Raw genomic sequence first — 17,067 nt, forward strand, 5'->3', positions numbered from 1 at the left:
AAGGTGGTGCACACCTTAGCGATCAAACAGTAGCCTTGACAGCGTGAGATAGCTATTGTCCTGCACTACGACGTTGCCCTCTCCCTGCCTGCCATTTTGCATGCATTCCCAATGGATTAAAGGATATGTATGTTGCAGTACTTGGTGAGTGCCATTTTCTATTTGCTATTTGAATGCAACATGGAAGGCTGACTAATCTGGGGAAACTAACGCCCCATTGACTAGTTAAACCTCTCATTAGCATAGGAAAAACTGAAGCTAAGGCTATGTGCCCACGTAGCAATTTTCAAGTGATTTTTTCCTGAGCAGAAACGCATGCCCTTGCCAGGGAAATCGCATGCGCTTTTTGACACACTTTTTGACGCGATTGTCATGCATTTTCCCATGCGTTTTTGCTCATATAATTGATGGTATGCGGAATCGCGGGCGATTCTGCAAAATTAATGAACATGCTGCGTTTTTTACCGCTAAGGCCTCTTTCACACTTCAGTTTTTTGCCATCAGTCAAAATCCGCCAAAAATTTGAAAATGGCGGATCCGCAAAAATGGAAACAAAACGGATGCAAACTGATGGAACGGATCCGTTTTGTTGAGGATCCGCCATACCGATTTTACTGCGGATCCTCAACAAAACGGATCCGTACCATCAGTTTGCATCCGTTTTTGTCATCCGTTGGATCCGTTTTTTTGCGGATCCGTTTTTCCACTCCTCCAAAAAGGGATGCTCCCAAATATGATTCGCTCTTGGAAAATGCTCTCAAATGTGATTGGATGCTGGAAACTAGGGAGAAATATATCTAGGGTGTTGTGATACAATTTCTTTGAAAGGTTTTAGAGCTAGTGGCAGCGATGGAAGGAGTTAGTGCGAGTCTGGAAGGAGTTATTGCGAGTATTGACAGCTTCTGTGTGGAATTGGATCTTCACTTGAATCGGTTGGCAATTATTGCTATCGAGAGGGAGAAAAGAAGACTGCGAATCCTGCGTATGAGGAGACGGCGCCAGTGGATTCATCCCATTAATGCGCAGAGGTTCACCCGTGGCGTTTTTTCCACACTGTACCTGGAATTGAGGGAGAATCCGGACAAGTTCTTCAACTACGTGCGCATGCGGATGGAATTCTTTGAGATATTGGTGGATCGTGTTGGAGAACAAATCCGGAGAAGGGACACCTACATGCGGTTTTCTATATCACCGGCGGAGCGTTTGATGGTGACCCTTCGGTAAGTTATCTACCTTTTAAAATGTTTCAGATTCTGCAGGCTTTTATTGTTATGTTATGGCTTGTAGTTTGTATTAATTTTACTTTTTTTCCCTTTTTTTAAGATTCCTGGCAACTGGAGAATCCTTCACCTCCCTCCATTTCCAGTTCCGGATTGGGATTTCCACTATTGCTGGAATTGTACAACAGACCTGCCGGGCATTATGGGATTCTCTACAGGAGGAATACATCCCAGAGCCAACACAGGAGAGGTGGCTGGAGATTGCAGAGAAGTTTCAAGATATCTGCCAGTTTCCAAACTGCATCGGTGCCGTGGATGGCAAGCATATCAGGATTGTGAAACCCATGGGATCTGGTTCACAGTTTTACAACTATAAAAAATACTTTTCCATTGTGCTAATGGCCATTTCGGATGCAAACTGCAAATTCATTGCCGTGGACATTGGTGCATACGGTCGTTCTAACGACTCACAGGTATTCAAGAGTTCCACCATGGGCCGTCGCTTGTATGGAGACAATTTTAACTTCCCACCTCCAAGACCACTCCCTGGAACAACAGGCCCACCAATGCCTTTTGTGTGCGTTGGCGACGATGCTTTTCAACTTTCAAAACACCTACTGAAGCCATATGGTAGTCGTGGATTAACACACCAGAAAAGAATCTATAACTATCGGTTAACCAGAGCGCGCAGAGTGGTGGAGTGCGCGTTTGGAATTTTAACTGCAAAATGGAGAGTCCTGTTAACGGCCATGAAAATGAAAACAGAGACTGTGGATGAGGTGGTAAAGGCCTGTGTAATCCTGCACAATTTTGTCCTTTCAAAGGAACCAGTTTCCATCGATGACAATGTGTATGAAACCACCTTGTGGGATTATGAGCAGCAAACTTTTCGGAGTACTGGTTCAGTGGCAAGAATTAGGGATACCTTTGCAGATTATTTTGTTACACCAGAGGGACAAGTGGACTGGCAATATCACATGATATAATTTTCTTCTTACCAATTGTGAGTAATTTTTTTTTTTTTTTTTTTATCTGAAATTTTACCAAGTGTTTGCTTTGCACAAGCATTGTGTTTTACCATGTGATTTGGTTAATTTTACACTTTGCAGTGTTAACAATTGTTGGGTACCAAGCGTAAAGTTATCCAAGTGTTGTGTACCAAGCGTAAAGTTACCAAGTGTTGTGTACCAAGCGTTTTACACTTTGAAATGTTCACAAGTGTTGGTTATCAAATGTTGTGCTACCAAGTGTTTTTTTGTACCTTGTACACCACCGGTGTACTGTGAAATATTACCCAGGGTTGTGTTAACAAGTGTTGTGTTTACCTTTTACACCACTGGTGTAATTTGAATAAAGAAGCAAAAAATAAACATCACAATAAAGTTTTTTGAAAAAAAACAGTTTATTTCTGACAATTTGTATTAACTGTATTTTTTTTTTTTAATTTTTTTTCTTAACTTTTTTTGTAACTTTTTTTGGTATTACCTTTTTGGTAACTTTTTTTTGGTATAATATTACCTTTTTTAATTTTTTTTGGTATATTACTTTTTTAATTTTTTTTTGGTATATTACAACAGAAAAATTACAAACTATGATACTGTTGGGTGGAGATAGTATTGGAGGGGGGGTTAACAGGGTTGACCACATCGAGGGGGGTAGGGGACTGGGGAGGGAGTTGGTGAGGACCAGAAGTGGAAGGGGGGTTTAACACATGTGGTTGGGACGGGAGTGGATGGACAGACGAGGTTTGTGGGTACATTGAAGGTGTATGTGGGGGTGGGTATGGCGAGGGCATTGGGGTATAATGCAATGGGGAAGGTAGGTACTGGGAAGAATGGAATGGGGAACTAGAGAAAGGAGAGGGAGTGGTAGGAGGAGGGACGGCTGTGTGATTGATGGTGGTGGAAGGATGGACGGGGGGAGGATGGACTGTGGAAGGATAGACAGGGGGAGGATGGACTGTGGAAGGATAGACAGGGGGAGGATGGACTGTGGAAGGATAGACAGGGGGAGGAAGAGATGCTTCAGCAAGCACTTCCACTAGAGCATTCTGACAGGCTTGCATCACACGCATCTGCTGGTGAGTACTTAAACCTTCCATTTGCCGGACAACAGAATGAAAAAAGGTATGTCTCGGTGTCTGGTTTGATTCTAAACTCATCTGTTCCATGTATCTTCTGAGTTCCATGATACTTTGATTGATCATGGTCAACCCAGAAGATAACCGTTGTCCATAAGTGTGGAAACCGTGTTGAACAGTTGAGTTTAGACTCAAACAGTCAGACAAGGTCATCCTTTCCTGACTCCTCAGACGCTGCCGGCCAGAACCAAAAGTTGGTCGAGATGTTGCGGCAGTGTCTGAGGGGTGGGGAACAGGGAACAAGTCGTCACCAGCAGCTTCATGTGATGAAGTCTGCCCTGCTGCTCCAGTGCTGGTGGAGGGGATAGAGGGATCAGACAAGAGGGTAGGTACAGAGGGGTCGGATACCTCGATGTGGTCACCGGGGGCGGTCTCACTAGGGATCACTCCAGAGGGACGCAACTGTGATGCAGACTCCCGAGTGCTGCAGATGGTGCTAAAAAAAAAAAAAGAAGAAAAAAATGTATATTAAAAATATTGATATTTAATTTAAGTCTGCTGAAAAAAAAATTGGTTAAACATTTCTACTACAGGAATTGTTTGGGGAATATTTACCTTCTGCACGCCATTGTAGATCGCAGGAACGCCAGGGCTTGGTAGTTTTTGTACTGGGGTCCCCGGCGTCCTCCCGACGATCCACTCGGGGTCTGAATCTCTTTGTTGTAGTCCCTCTTGAAGCGATCCCGGAGCGACCGCCACCGTGTGATAACCCTGTCACCTGTGAAGCAAAAAAAAAAAAAAAAAGGTTTAGTATTCAACACTTCACATGCTGGAAATATAAAGTTACTGAAGTTGTAATACTTACGCACAAAATCCCTGGCCCTCGCATTGAGTTCCTCCCAGTTGTCAATAACTGAAGAACAGACTTCATCCCAGAGCCGTCGTGTGGTTGGTTGGTCGGCATGAAGACGGTTTGCCATGTTCCACAGCGGCTCCCGGATTTCCACCTCATGGATGAGGTCATCACTATCAATAATGACACCCTCCTCCTGATGTCTGCGGGGAGCACGCTGTGAAACCTGTGAAGATAAAAAACAAAACAAAAAGCAAAAAATTACATTATATTCAAACACATGATGTTCATTTAAACAATTATCAAAATAGGGTTACTTACCGTTTGCCGACCACCAGAGGCATCACCTTGACGACCCTGGGATGTCCTGGGAGTCACTCTAGTGCGGGCACCGGATTCTGAAGACTGTGGGGAAAAAAAAAAAAAAATGTTTGGATGGATGCAGTTATGGTGTGCACTGTGATGAATGTTTGTGTTGGGTGTAGCATTATGTATCTGTGTATGTGCTAAACTTACAATCTGCGCACCCCCTCCGTGTGTCTCTCCACCCTGCACGTCTCCTCCTGGAAGCTCCTCTGAATCAGCTTCCTGTTAAAACATAATAGGATAGTGTTTTTAACCACAAAAAAATTATTTTAAATAAACAAAATTTTTTTTACCTCAGCTCGCTGATGATGTGAGGGGGAGCTTTCAGGAGAAGACATTACGGCTTGGGGCAGCTGTGTTGCTTCCTGAACTGATCTGCAAGTATAAACACACTTGTTAAGCTACTATACAAAGTATCATAATAAGCTTTCAGGCTTTTATACTTACAGGGAAAATGTTTGGCTGGCAGTATCTGCTTCGGCCTGGCTGGCAGTCTCTGTTGCGGTCTGGCTGGGCCTCTCTGCTGCAGCCTGGCTGGCAGTCTCTGTTGCGGTCTGGCTGGCCTCTCTGCTGCTACCCTGCTGGTAGTGCTTGAAGTGATCTGCAAGTATAAAGAGACTTGTTAAGCTACTATACAAAGGATCATAATAAGCTTTCAGGTCTTTATACTTACAGGGAAACTAATGGTTGCCTGTACGCCGCAGTGTGGCTGTTCCTCTCTGCTGCGGTCAGGGTTGTTTCTGCTGCGGTCTGACCGGTCATGTCTGCTGCGTTGATCCCTGCTGCGGTCTGAATCTCTGCTACGGTTGGGCTGGCCGTGTCTGCCGGTATGGTGGCGCTTCATTGTGTGAACTGAAAGAAAATGATATGAAAGTTTAAAAAAAAAAAAAAAAAAAAAACAACCACATTTTGTATGTGTAATTCCCTGAAACTAATTATACGCAATTTTAAGTGTTTGCATGTCTACATTCCCTTATCTCAGAGTGTAACCAGTGATTGAAGGTGTCTAATATTTTGTGTAAACCTACTTTCTTTGTGTTTTGTAACTGAGTGTAACCAGTAATTGAAGGTGTGTAATTGCTGTGTATACCAGTTTGCATTCCCTGAAACTCTCACCGAGAGTGTAACCAGTGATTAAAGGTCTCACCGTGTAACCAGTGATTGAAGGCGTGTAGTGTGTAATTGCTGTGTATACCAGTGTTTGCATTCCCTGAAACTCTCAACAGAGTATGTAACCAGTGATTGAAGGTGTTTAATTTCTGTGTATACCCACTGTGTTTGCATGGTTTTGAATTCCCTGAAACTCAGTTGTGTATACCCATTTTTTCATGGTATGTTGCAATCTCACTTTTAACCACACTTGCATACCAGAACACTTCAATTACCTTTATGGTAACTTAATTTTACCTTTTTTAAAATGATACAAAGTAGATTTTTTCAAAACAATTTATTTATTTTTTTTTTTATTATTTTTTTTTTTCCAAAAAATAGGAGCTACTCTGCTCTTTATTTTAAATACCACAATACATGAAAAATAAAAAAACGCAAACACGCATAACACACAGCCAGGCTACACACTCCAGGTGTCTTGCAGGTGGAAGATTTGCAGCGGAGTTTGAAATTCTATCAGTCAGGCTGGTGTTTGATGTCTGGTTCGGTTTCTTCAGTGTGGCTGTTGCCAGATGTCTGGGCACAAACCACATACAATACCATTTAGGCCGGTTTCACATTTGCACTTTATAGCGCAGCGATGGCCTGCACACGTCCGCCACAAATCCCCACCTACTACTGCACATGAAAGGGTGCGCAGATCGCAAGCAATCTTTGTCATAGGGTGCACAGATGGTGCGCTGGCAGGATTTTACAGTGTGCTGCGCACTTTTGAAGGTGTGCCGTGCGCGCCAAAATGCAACATGCTGCGTTTGGCGCGCAAGGGCACACCTTCAAAAGTGCGCAGCACATGGTAAAATCCTGCCAGCGCACCATCTACGCACCCTATGATAAAGATAGGGTGCGCAGATCGCAAGCATTCATGTGCGCTAGTAGGCGGGGATTTGTGGCGGACGTGTGCAGGCCATCGCTGCGCTATAAAGTGCAAATGTGAAATCGGCCTAAATGGTATTGTATGTGGTGTTATTGGGCACAGACATCTACATTAAAACACCAGCCTGACTGATACAGTCAGGCTGGTGTTTGATGTAGATGTCTGGGCCCAATAACACCACATACAATACCATTTAGGCCGGTTTCACATTTGCACTTTATAGCGCAGCTATTTCCTGCACACGTCCGCCACTAATCCCCACCTACTAGCGCACATGAACGCTTGCAATCTGCGCACCCCATACTAAAGATAGGGTGTGCAGATCGCAAGCGTCCATGTGTGCTAGTAGGCGGTGATGACCAGATGGGACGGGGATTAGTGGTGGACGTGTGCAGGTTATCCCTGCGCTATAAAGTGCAAATATGAAACCAGCCTTTACACCACACAATCACAGCAAGAAATACAATATTAAAGTTGTATGAAAATAACATGCAGTACACATGCAACAGAAAAAAAAAAAAAAAAATGCAACACACACACACACACACGCTCCAGGGGTCTTGCAGGTGGTAGACTTGCAGCTGTGCAGACAGGTTTTATAGCTCTAGTTGAATCTTCTGTCAGGCAGGCTGGAGTCTGATATCTTGCTTGGAGTATTCAATGTTGCTGGTGCCGGATTGTCTGGGCCCAATTACACCACATACAATACACCACTCAATCGCAGCAATCACAGCATAAAAAATACAATATAATTACAGTTGTATGAAAATAAAAAGCAGTACACATGCAACAGAAAAAAAAAAAAAAAAAAATGGAAAGAAAAAAAAAAAAAAAAATGCACACACAGGCCACACACATACACACACACGCTCCAGGGGTCTTGCAGGTGGTAGACTTGCAGATGGGCAGACAGTTTTTATAGCTCTAGTTGAATCTTCTGTCAGGCAGGCTGGAGTCGGATATCTTGCTTGGAGTATTCAGTGTTGCTGGTGCCGGATTGTCTGGGCCCAATTACACCACATACCATACACCACTCAATCGCAGCAATCACAGCATAAAAAATACAATATAATTACAGTTGTATGAAAATAAAATGCAGTACACAAGCAACAGAAAAAAAAAATATAAAAAAAAAAAAAACAGACATGCAACACTCGCAGACCACACACACACACACACACACACAGAAATGTCATAGGTATACTCACACTTGGTAAAGCTGGTACTGGCAGGCCTCTTGATAGCTGTGGCTGCAGGCTTGGTGGGTGTCTGGCAGGCTGGGTGGTCTGGCAGGCTTGGTGGCTGTCTTGCAGGCTTGGTGGCTGTCTTGCAGGCTTGGTGGTGGTCTGGCTGGCTTGCTGTCTGGCTGCTACTGCATGTCTGGGCCCAATTAGCCCATCTTATATAGTTTTGGGACTGTCTGGAAAAGTATCTTTTTTTCTGGGCATGCGCAGTGCGATTTTGCGGATCCTGCCGGCGGATTCCGCAAAATCGCGGATCCCGGCGGATCCGCCGCCCATAGGGCCCCATTCTACCGCATGGCTGATGACGGCGGATCCGCCGTCATCCGCCATTTTGACGGCGAAAAAAAACGTTACATTCTCCGTCCCCCTCAGACAGAATCCGCAAAGAATTTTGCGGATCCGCCGAATATCGGACGCAACGGACGACCATCCGTCAAAATCCGCCACTAATGTATCCCAATGGGGAAATTGGCGGATCCGCAACAAGAAAAAGCGGATCCGCCAATTTCAAATTTTGGCGGATTGTGACTGATGGCAAAAAACTGAAGTGTGAAAGAGGCCTAAGCGATTCCGCAGCGGTAAAGAATGCACCATTGGCACAACATGTGCATTTTCTATTACAAATGCATGGAACGCTTATTTTAAGCATTTCCGCGGCAGAATCGCGAGTTAAAAAATGCCGTGAAATGCATAAAAATCGCTACGTGGGCACACAGCCTTAAACTACTTTCTTTAGGGGTGTGGCTTGAGCTCTGCCCATGTGAGCAGCAAGAGCTCAGAGCTCCTGCATGGATCCACACAAAGCGACACTAAGCTTATTAGAGGAATTTTGATCCTGCCCAAATCTTATTGGATCACCTTCCTGAAGCTGGTCTGAACATTTTGACACCAGGATTGCTCATTTTGGGTGAGGGAAACCCATATTTTCAGCCTTTTACATGCTGCGACTGGGAAGGAGTGGAGTGGAGGCGGAGGGATCTCTCACTTTCTTTGTCCTCTCACTGCCCTGGCTTGAGAGCCTGATTCAGGATTTTTACCTGGAAGACCACTTTGAAATACCTCTGGATTACCAAGAAGTGCCCCCCAGATTGATTTGGTGCCTGTGCTGCTGCTTGGAGGTGAGACACACTGAAGATTTGCTGGCAGGGGCTGACGGTGCAGAGAAGGTCATAGCTACACTTCAATCAGCTGTTTGGGAAAAGAAGTTCCTGCCGTCCACCCTGCTTTGCACTGTTATATTATTGCAGTGGTGGCCCTGGTCTCAGGAGAGTAACTGGGCGCCATGGAGACTCCATCATCGCTGATATCCTGACTGCTTTGCCCCTGAGACGTGAGCCTGGAGGACAGTTGTTCTGAGACTGCTAGATCCCGGCTTGAGGGAGTCCCCAAGGGAGTTGTGCTGGTCACTATACTGTACTTGATGTGGCCCACTTTATGAACAGTGACACTGTGCATCGTCTAGCTTTGAGAGCAGGCTGAAGTGAAGTGTATGTTAGCTGACTGGCAAAAGTTGACCAGGCTGCTCTCGTAGCCCCTCACTAGCTTCCCTGCTACAGCTGATTGACACCGTAAGATTGCTGTGACCTGGTCTGGGAGGAACCCTCTGGGGAGCTACACCAGCTCCTGCATTGTTGAACCTGCGGTCTGCATGAGGAAGCGTGACATCCGGTGCTGACTTGGACTGAGAGTGGGCTGGAGAGATGTACATACCAGCTGGTTGTTGAAAGTAGTCCTGGCCTCTCTCTGCTTTCTATTGCCACCCAGCCTCAGCTGTGAAGTCAGTCTGAGGGAAACCCCTGGTGCCGTGCCTGCTCCTACCTGCTCATGTACTACTGAGGCTGCGCTCATCTTACAGAGCAGAATACCGGGGGCTGACATACATCTGGAGAGTGACTGGGGGTTACCCGGAACTGTCTGAGACTATACACCCCCAGCCACATCAGAAGCACCTGCATTGTTCCTGTGTTGTAGCAGGGGACCCTGTTTAAGGGAATCTCTAGTGGGTCAGACACGTTGTTACTAGTGCTGCAGTTTATAATTCAAAGGGACATAAGTGGTGACTGATGGCTATCACTTAAGGTACTGTCACACTAAGCGATATCGCTAGCAATATCGCTATAACTTGTGACGTTATAGCGATATTGCTAGCGATATCGCTGTGTGTGATACTTACCTACAACCCGCTCCCCCGCTGGTTATCGCTGATTGCGTGAGAACGTCCTGGACTGTTTCTCGTCATCAGCTTCCTGCGGCGCTTCCTGTGGAGAGACGAGCAATGAGCGTGGAGCCGGGCGGGAGGACGCAGGATCGCCTTGTGTGACAGGTAAGTAGCGACCCCCGGCCCCTGCGATGTCGCTGGTGAGATCTGCCTGTGTTGCAGCTCACTAGCGACCACTTAGCGATGCACCAGCGATCCTGACCGCGTCATATCGCTGGTCGGGATCGCTGGTACATCGCTAAGTGTGACAGTACCTTTACAGTCTTCAAGAGATTGGTTTGTTAAGTGCGGTGCTGCTGTATTTACAAACTACATTCATAAGCAACACTTTGAAAATTGAAAATTTCCCTTGTACAATGCTTCCTGGGAGATGTGACTCCTTTCTAATTATGCAACTTTTTTATTGAACTTGGTCTCCAAAACGTGTCAATCTGACAACTAGATATTCCTGTTGAACCTGTCTTATTTTTACAAAACCTGCTGAACTGATAGGGGTCCAGGGTGCAATATTACTACAGTTATAAATAGTGTGTGTAATTTGTTACTAGTATTAGTTTATATATCTCTTCCTTCTCAGAGGGGTGGCTATATTCTGCATTTCACGTAGATTTTATTTGCTGGCATCTTTTATACCTCACAAAAGTTAAATCATGTCCACAGAAGGGAAACCAAACTATAAATCACAGAAGGGTAGACTCACATCCCAATACACCTCAAAATCTTGAGGGGATGTTGCTAATTTGGTAAGTCCAGTGAAGTCAAAGTCCCCTTTAAAGAAAGACCCTCCCAAAAGTGACCCTGCAAAAAAATCCCTCTCCACAACTTATAGCAATGTTGCTAAAGGGGGGGACATTTCCAAGGTGACCCCCTCCTCATCTCAGTTAGCTGGTGGTAATCAGAGGGAGACCCCCAGCACCGCTCTTGGGGAAAATTTTGCTGTAACTGAAGAAATGGACACAACAAAATCAACTATGAGGGGGGCCCAGACAATAACGATAATAGGACACATTCGGCCGCAGAAGACTCGGACTGCCCGTCTGATGACTATTCCCCTAATGTAAGTCCAGATAGGAAGAGAGCTAAAAGAATACATACAGAACTCTCTCTTCCAACAGTAACTCCACACCCTGCTATTAATTATGAGAAATTTGTGGGTTCCTCTAAGCAGACCACAGAGGGTTTTATGGCCAACCTTTTTAAAGCTTTCAACGATTCCATCAGATTAGGTTTCGAGGCACAGAACAAAACCCTTAAAGATACGTGTGATGCAATAAACAGGAGACTTGATAAAGTTGAGAATAGGGTAGAGGCAATGGAAAATGATACAGGATTTCCTTCTAAACAAAACTCGTTACTACAGGCAGAAATCAGCACTCTTAAATCAAAGTTAACCAATTTAGAGGAGCGCAACAGGAGAAATAATCTCATGATTAGGGGTATCCCCGAAAGTGTATCCCAGAATGAACTTTCTGGATACGCAAAAGATATGTTTAAAAAGGCAGTACCGTCACTTTTAAATTTGGAGTTAAATATTGACAGGATTCATCGTCTTCCTCGTCCCAAGGGTTTATCTCAAGATAAACCTAGGGACACAATACTGCGCATTCACTTTTTTGAAGCCAAAATCTTATCGGATTTTTTGAAGGAGACGATGGATGCCAGGAGAGCTTTTAGAGATGTTACTGCCAAACTAAGAGACCTTAAAGTGCCTTACCGTTGGGGTTTTCCAACAAAGCTGTTAGTTTGGTGCAGTAATAGAAACCACGTAATTAATACAGCTCAGGAAGGTTCCAGATTTCTAAAATTCCTTCTAGAAGAACCTGAGTTTAAGGACAGAGATTGAAACAATTGTTCATAATCTATGTATGTTTGCTTACATACTTAAACTAGTCGGGATCCGTGGGGGAACTTTGCCACAATTTTTTATTTTTTTACCCCGCAAATAGGTGAGACTCCAATTTTGGAAGTTCGCCAGGAGGACTCTTACAGTCTTCAATTTTGTTTTAATAGGCCTTGTTAGGCCAATTGTTGCTTGACTAGTTGATTACTTTTTTTCTTTCACTTTCATTGTAATTAATGAAAATTCTATCATACAATGTTAGGGGTCTTAACAGTCCCAATAAAAGATATGCTTTACTGAAAGAAATTTCTAGTATACATGCTGAATTGATATGTCTGTAAGAAGTCAAGCTGGTGAAGGATAACCAACCGACTTTTAAACATAAATCTTTTCCACACTTGTTTTAAGCACTTTCTCCATCAAAGAAGGCAGGAGTGATTACAATGATCGGTGGCGCTGTCCCATTTCAATTTGTCAATGAGGTAGCAGACCCATTGGGCAGATTTCATATTCTCATCTGTGTATTAAATAATTTGCCTTGCACAGTAGTGAAAATTTATGCTCCAAACAAAAACCACATTTCTGAATAAGCTACTAAAAAAAGTTAATGAGGTTAAATCAGGAGACGTCATTTTGTTGGGTGATTTTAACATCATTCCTGACAGTACAATTGACTCATCCTCTACAGTCCGTTATAAAGCTCCGGTGCTGAATAAATGGCTAAAACAAAATGAGCTTTTTGACATTTTTAGGTGTCTGAATACTTCCTCACGAGAGTACTCACATCACTCGGATGTCCATGGCACAGTCTCACGCATTGACTTAATCCTTACGAATGTCTTTACGTTGAGCAAATTTAAGAGCTTTAAGTTCCTCAAAAAAACATTATCAGATCATTGCCCTGTTTTGGCAGATTTCTCTTTAGGCCCAATTTCCGAAAATACATACCTTTGGAAATATAATCCAACCTTACTTAAGACTCCAGAATACAGGCAGGAAATTGAGGACCTAATTACTAATTATTATGGAGAGAATGCTTCCCCCGAAATAGACGCTTTCACTTTATGGAACGCGCATAAGGCAGTTATCAGAGGCGGCCTTATTCAGATTGCGTCCAGAAATAAGAAGAAAAGTAGAGAAAATATCATTAATCTTCAGGCCCAAATCAGTAAGAAAGAACAACAACAGATCAGTTTACAAACTCCTTGCTCCACTATCCAAGCGGAGATTTTGGGACTTAGGCAAAAACTGAGGTCTGAAATTACACTGGAATACAACGCTATGATTAGGGCCTCTAAAGGTACTGTCACACTTAGCGATGCACCAGCGATCCCGACCAGAGATATGACGCGGTCAGGATCGCTGGTGCATCACTAAGTGGTCGCTAGTAAGCTGCCACACAGGCAGATCTCACCAGCGACATCGCTGGGGACGGGGGTTGCTACTTACCTGTTACACTAGGCGATCCTGCGTCCTCCTGCCCGGCTCCACGCTCGTCGCTCGTCTCTCCACAGGAAGCACCGCAGGAAGCTGACGACGAGAAACAGTCCAGCCTGTTCTCGCGCGATCAGCGATAACCAGCTGGGGAGCGGGTCGTAGGTAAGTATCACACACAGCGATATCGCTAGCAATATCGCTATAACGTCACAAGTTGTAACGATATTGCTAGAGATATCGCTTAGTGTGACAGGCCCTTTAATTCAAGTTTTACACATCCTTTAATAGACCTACTAAATTCATGATGGCTAGATTAAAGAAGGAGAGAATCAATAGGAGAATTAACAAAATTATTACTCCTGCAGGTAAAACCCTAATACACCCTAAGGATATAGTCAACTCCTTTGCAGAGTTCTTTCATAATTTGTACAACTTAAAGGAAGACCCTAGTACTCCCAGTGTGGACACAGGATCTATTAATGCTTTTCTTTCTAGCATTAATTTGCCCAAGATATCTTCGGCAGATCTTGACTTTGTTAATGGCTCTTTTAATGAAAAAGAAGTGATTGACACCATTAACGGACTCAGGACCCAGAAAGCTCCAGGACCAGATGGTTTTTCTAACGAATATTTTAGGTCATTTTCAGGTCTTCTCGCTCCCCATTTGGTGTCGGTCTTTGAAGCTGCATCCTCTCGGGGCTCGTTCCCAAAAGAAATGTTGGAAGCGACAATTACCATGATTCCCAAGGGGGGGGGGAGATCCTGAGAGGATTGGGAGTTATAGGCCAATATCATTGATCAATAGTGATGTCAAAATTTACTCTAAAATTTAAGCAGACCGTTTAAAGAATATCTTACCATCTCTACTTTCAGATGATCAAATCGGCTTCATAAAGGGGCGTCAGGCTTCGGAAGGGACAAGGAGAGTGATAAATCTGATAAATAAAATTGAGTTATCTGGCTCTCAAGCCGAAAAAGCATTTGACAGGCTGAATTGGTCATATCTCAAAGCCACCCTTGAAAAATTCTGTTTCGACCATAGGTTTCTGTCTTCAATTTTTGCACTTTATTCGGCGCCCAGTGCAAGAATATACGCCAATAATTTCCTGTCTGTAAAATTTGCCATTTCCAACAGCACAAGGCAGGGCTGCCCTTTGTCACCTCTTCTGTTCGTCCTGGCCATTGAACCCCTTGCTGAGAGAATCAGATCTAATACTGATATTCAGGGTTTTAGAACCCAACATCGTGAGTATAAAATTGGTTTATTTGCAGATGACCTGTTTTTGACTCTACACGATCCTAGAAAATCCATCGCTGCATTGACTTTGGAATTGGAGCTCTTTACTAGGGCCTCCTATTTTAAGGCCAAAAAAAATAAATCTAATTATCTGACTTTTAATTTGGACAACCTAGAGACTGAAGAGTTTTGGAAGGAGAATGAGTTCACCAGGGAGGAAAAAGGGGTAAAATACCTGGGGATAACTATAACTAGTAATCTACCAAATATTATTAAAACAAACTTGAATGAGATCCTCAGGATTGTCTCTCTCGACACTTCTTTCCATGCTGGACTAGATCTTTCTTTATTTGGAAGAATATTGACTATTAAAACTATTACTTTGCCGCAGATTCTCTACTTCTTTAGGGCTTTGCCTTTGACTATCCCTCATAAATTCATCAATAAGATTCAAAATTTGATTAATTCTTTTATTTGGGGAGGGAAAAAGGCTAGAATCTCGAGAGACTTACCGTATAAAAACAAACGTAATGGAGGCTCAGGTTTGCCAAATATACATGCTTACTATCAGGCGCTGTTGATCAAACAAAGCTGGTTCTGGTTTTGTGACAAGATTCAACCTGCCTGGACTGACTTGGAAGATGATGTGGGTAGACATGTATCAGCAAAAGAGTATTTCTTTAATTTTATATTCCATTACCCGAGGCTGATCTCATCCCACCCAATTTTTAAGCCAATCATACTTGCATGGAGAATATTCTTAAAGCCTTTTAAAACGTACAACAATCGGGTCCAATTCAGGAAATTCCCTTTACAACTACTTGTCTCTGTATACAACATTCCTCTGTTGGAGTCTTGGCTTAGTTCAGATATTAAAAGAGTTGGAAGCCTCTACGAGGGAGACGAATTTCTCACCTTTAGTAATGTTAAATCTAAATATAACTTGCCATCTTCCGAATTAGTGCCCTTTTTAATCCTAAAGGAGTACATTCAGAAACGTAAAAAAATCAAAAACATTAACCTGGAGATATTGGTATCATTGCTGACCAACGTTAATAACAAAAATATTTGGAGTTTAAAAAATTTATAGAACTACTTCAATGGTGATATGGTTAGCTCCAAAAATGCATACATGAGGAGGTGGGAGTATGAATTGAATGTGGCCATAGAAGACAAGCGATGAGATAGCGCCATCAGATACACCTACCAGTCTAATATTTCAATGACTCTTCACGAATCATATTTCAAGATTCTAACCAGGTGGTATTTCACCCCTATTAGATTATCGCATATAAACCAGGAGCATTCTCCTCTTTGTTGGAGGAACTGTGGTCAACAAGGAAACCTTTTTCACCTGTTCTGGGGCGGCCCGAAGATTAAAGCTCTTTGGAACAGAGTGTCACTGCATATCAATTCCTTTTTCCAAAATTTCAAAATTACTCCCGAAAGAGCTTTGCTGTCTCTAGGCTTGGAACTTGTTGACCCATCAGTTAAATTTGTTATCATACATATCTTTCTAGTACTAAAGAATACAATTGCTTACTGTTGGAAAAAATGTGACCCACCATTATTTTGTGAAATTTTAGACATTCTTCATCAGCATAGTTCCATAGAAAAGAGATTTGCAACCGTTAATGACGGATTAATCAGATCAGGTTTGGAACACTAAATTCTGTAACACTTAATTATCCTTGGTGTGGTTTGAATTCGCTAACTTGGCTTCACATATATGTGCTTTGTATGGGTTTTGATACATTACTTATGTATATTCATGTACTTGTAAGGCATTGTTAAAAAGACTTGAGTTCTCTACTTTTTATTCCCTTAGTCCTCTTTCCCACCCTTTTCCCTTTGTTAATTCCCTTTCTTTCCCTTCTTTCCCTAACCCTTGTTATTTACTAAAATCCAATAAAAATGTTTGAAAACAAAACTACTTTCTTTAAACGTATATTTCAGTAAATGGCATTATACAGGGCTGGTTAGGCAGGGAATTTAATCCTATATATGTTAATGCTGCTGGCTTGGAGAGCATGGGGACCTGGCAGGCTCCCTTTAAATAAAAAATAAACTATACACTTTTGGCATCTGTCTGCTCATTCCGGCCTAGGTAATCATGTTACCTTGTCAGTTTTATAATACAGTGAACATGAAAAATAAAAAAAAGCAACAAAGAAACATTGTGGAATTGCACTTTTTTTTGCAATTTCACCGCACTTGGAATTTGTTTCTTGTTTTACAGTACACGATATGGTAACATCAATGGTGTCATTCAAAAGGAGGAAGTACAGTAAAAAAAACACATTTAAGGAGCAGATAGATAGGGAAAGGTGTAGGGTATCGTCAAATAAAGCAAACTACAAAATTGGTTAGGGTGTATGGACAGATATTTAGAAAAATACATTTCAGGGGCAGAACCACCCTTTTAAGTTTTTAGATTTTTTAAAATGTAATTTCCCCTTGTTGAGAATGCAGATTCACTGTAAGGAGATTTATAGACTATGCAGTGCTCATCTACAAATTGAAATATG

At 42.9% G+C, this 17,067-nt stretch overlaps 1 protein-coding gene across 2 annotated transcripts; it reads right to left on the reverse strand.

Annotated features, from left to right (window-relative positions):
- Window positions 1–2,571: 2,571 nt before the first annotated feature.
- LOC141085921 (uncharacterized) lies at window positions 2,572–4,517 on the reverse strand. Of its 2 annotated transcripts, XM_073571555.1 has the most exons (3): window positions 4,166–4,517; window positions 3,916–4,078; window positions 2,572–3,796 (listed from the first exon to the last, which is right to left on the reverse strand). In XM_073571555.1, the coding sequence occupies exons 1-3, from the start codon at window positions 4,278–4,280 to the stop codon at window positions 2,803–2,805; spliced, it is 1,272 nt and encodes a 423-aa protein (XP_073427656.1). In that variant the 5' UTR covers window positions 4,281–4,517; the 3' UTR covers window positions 2,572–2,802. The 2 variants fall into 2 exon arrangements, with proteins under 2 accessions (XP_073427656.1, XP_073427655.1); XM_073571554.1 differs by having other exon boundaries at window positions 2,632–3,796; window positions 3,916–4,515.
- Window positions 4,518–17,067: the final 12,550 nt, after the last annotated feature.

The sequence above is a fragment of the Dendrobates tinctorius genome, unplaced genomic scaffold (assembly GCF_039654945.1).
Source record: "Dendrobates tinctorius isolate UK_male_01 unplaced genomic scaffold, ASM3965494v1 ptg000029l, whole genome shotgun sequence".
Classification (NCBI taxonomy): Eukaryota; Metazoa; Chordata; class Amphibia; order Anura; family Dendrobatidae; genus Dendrobates; species Dendrobates tinctorius.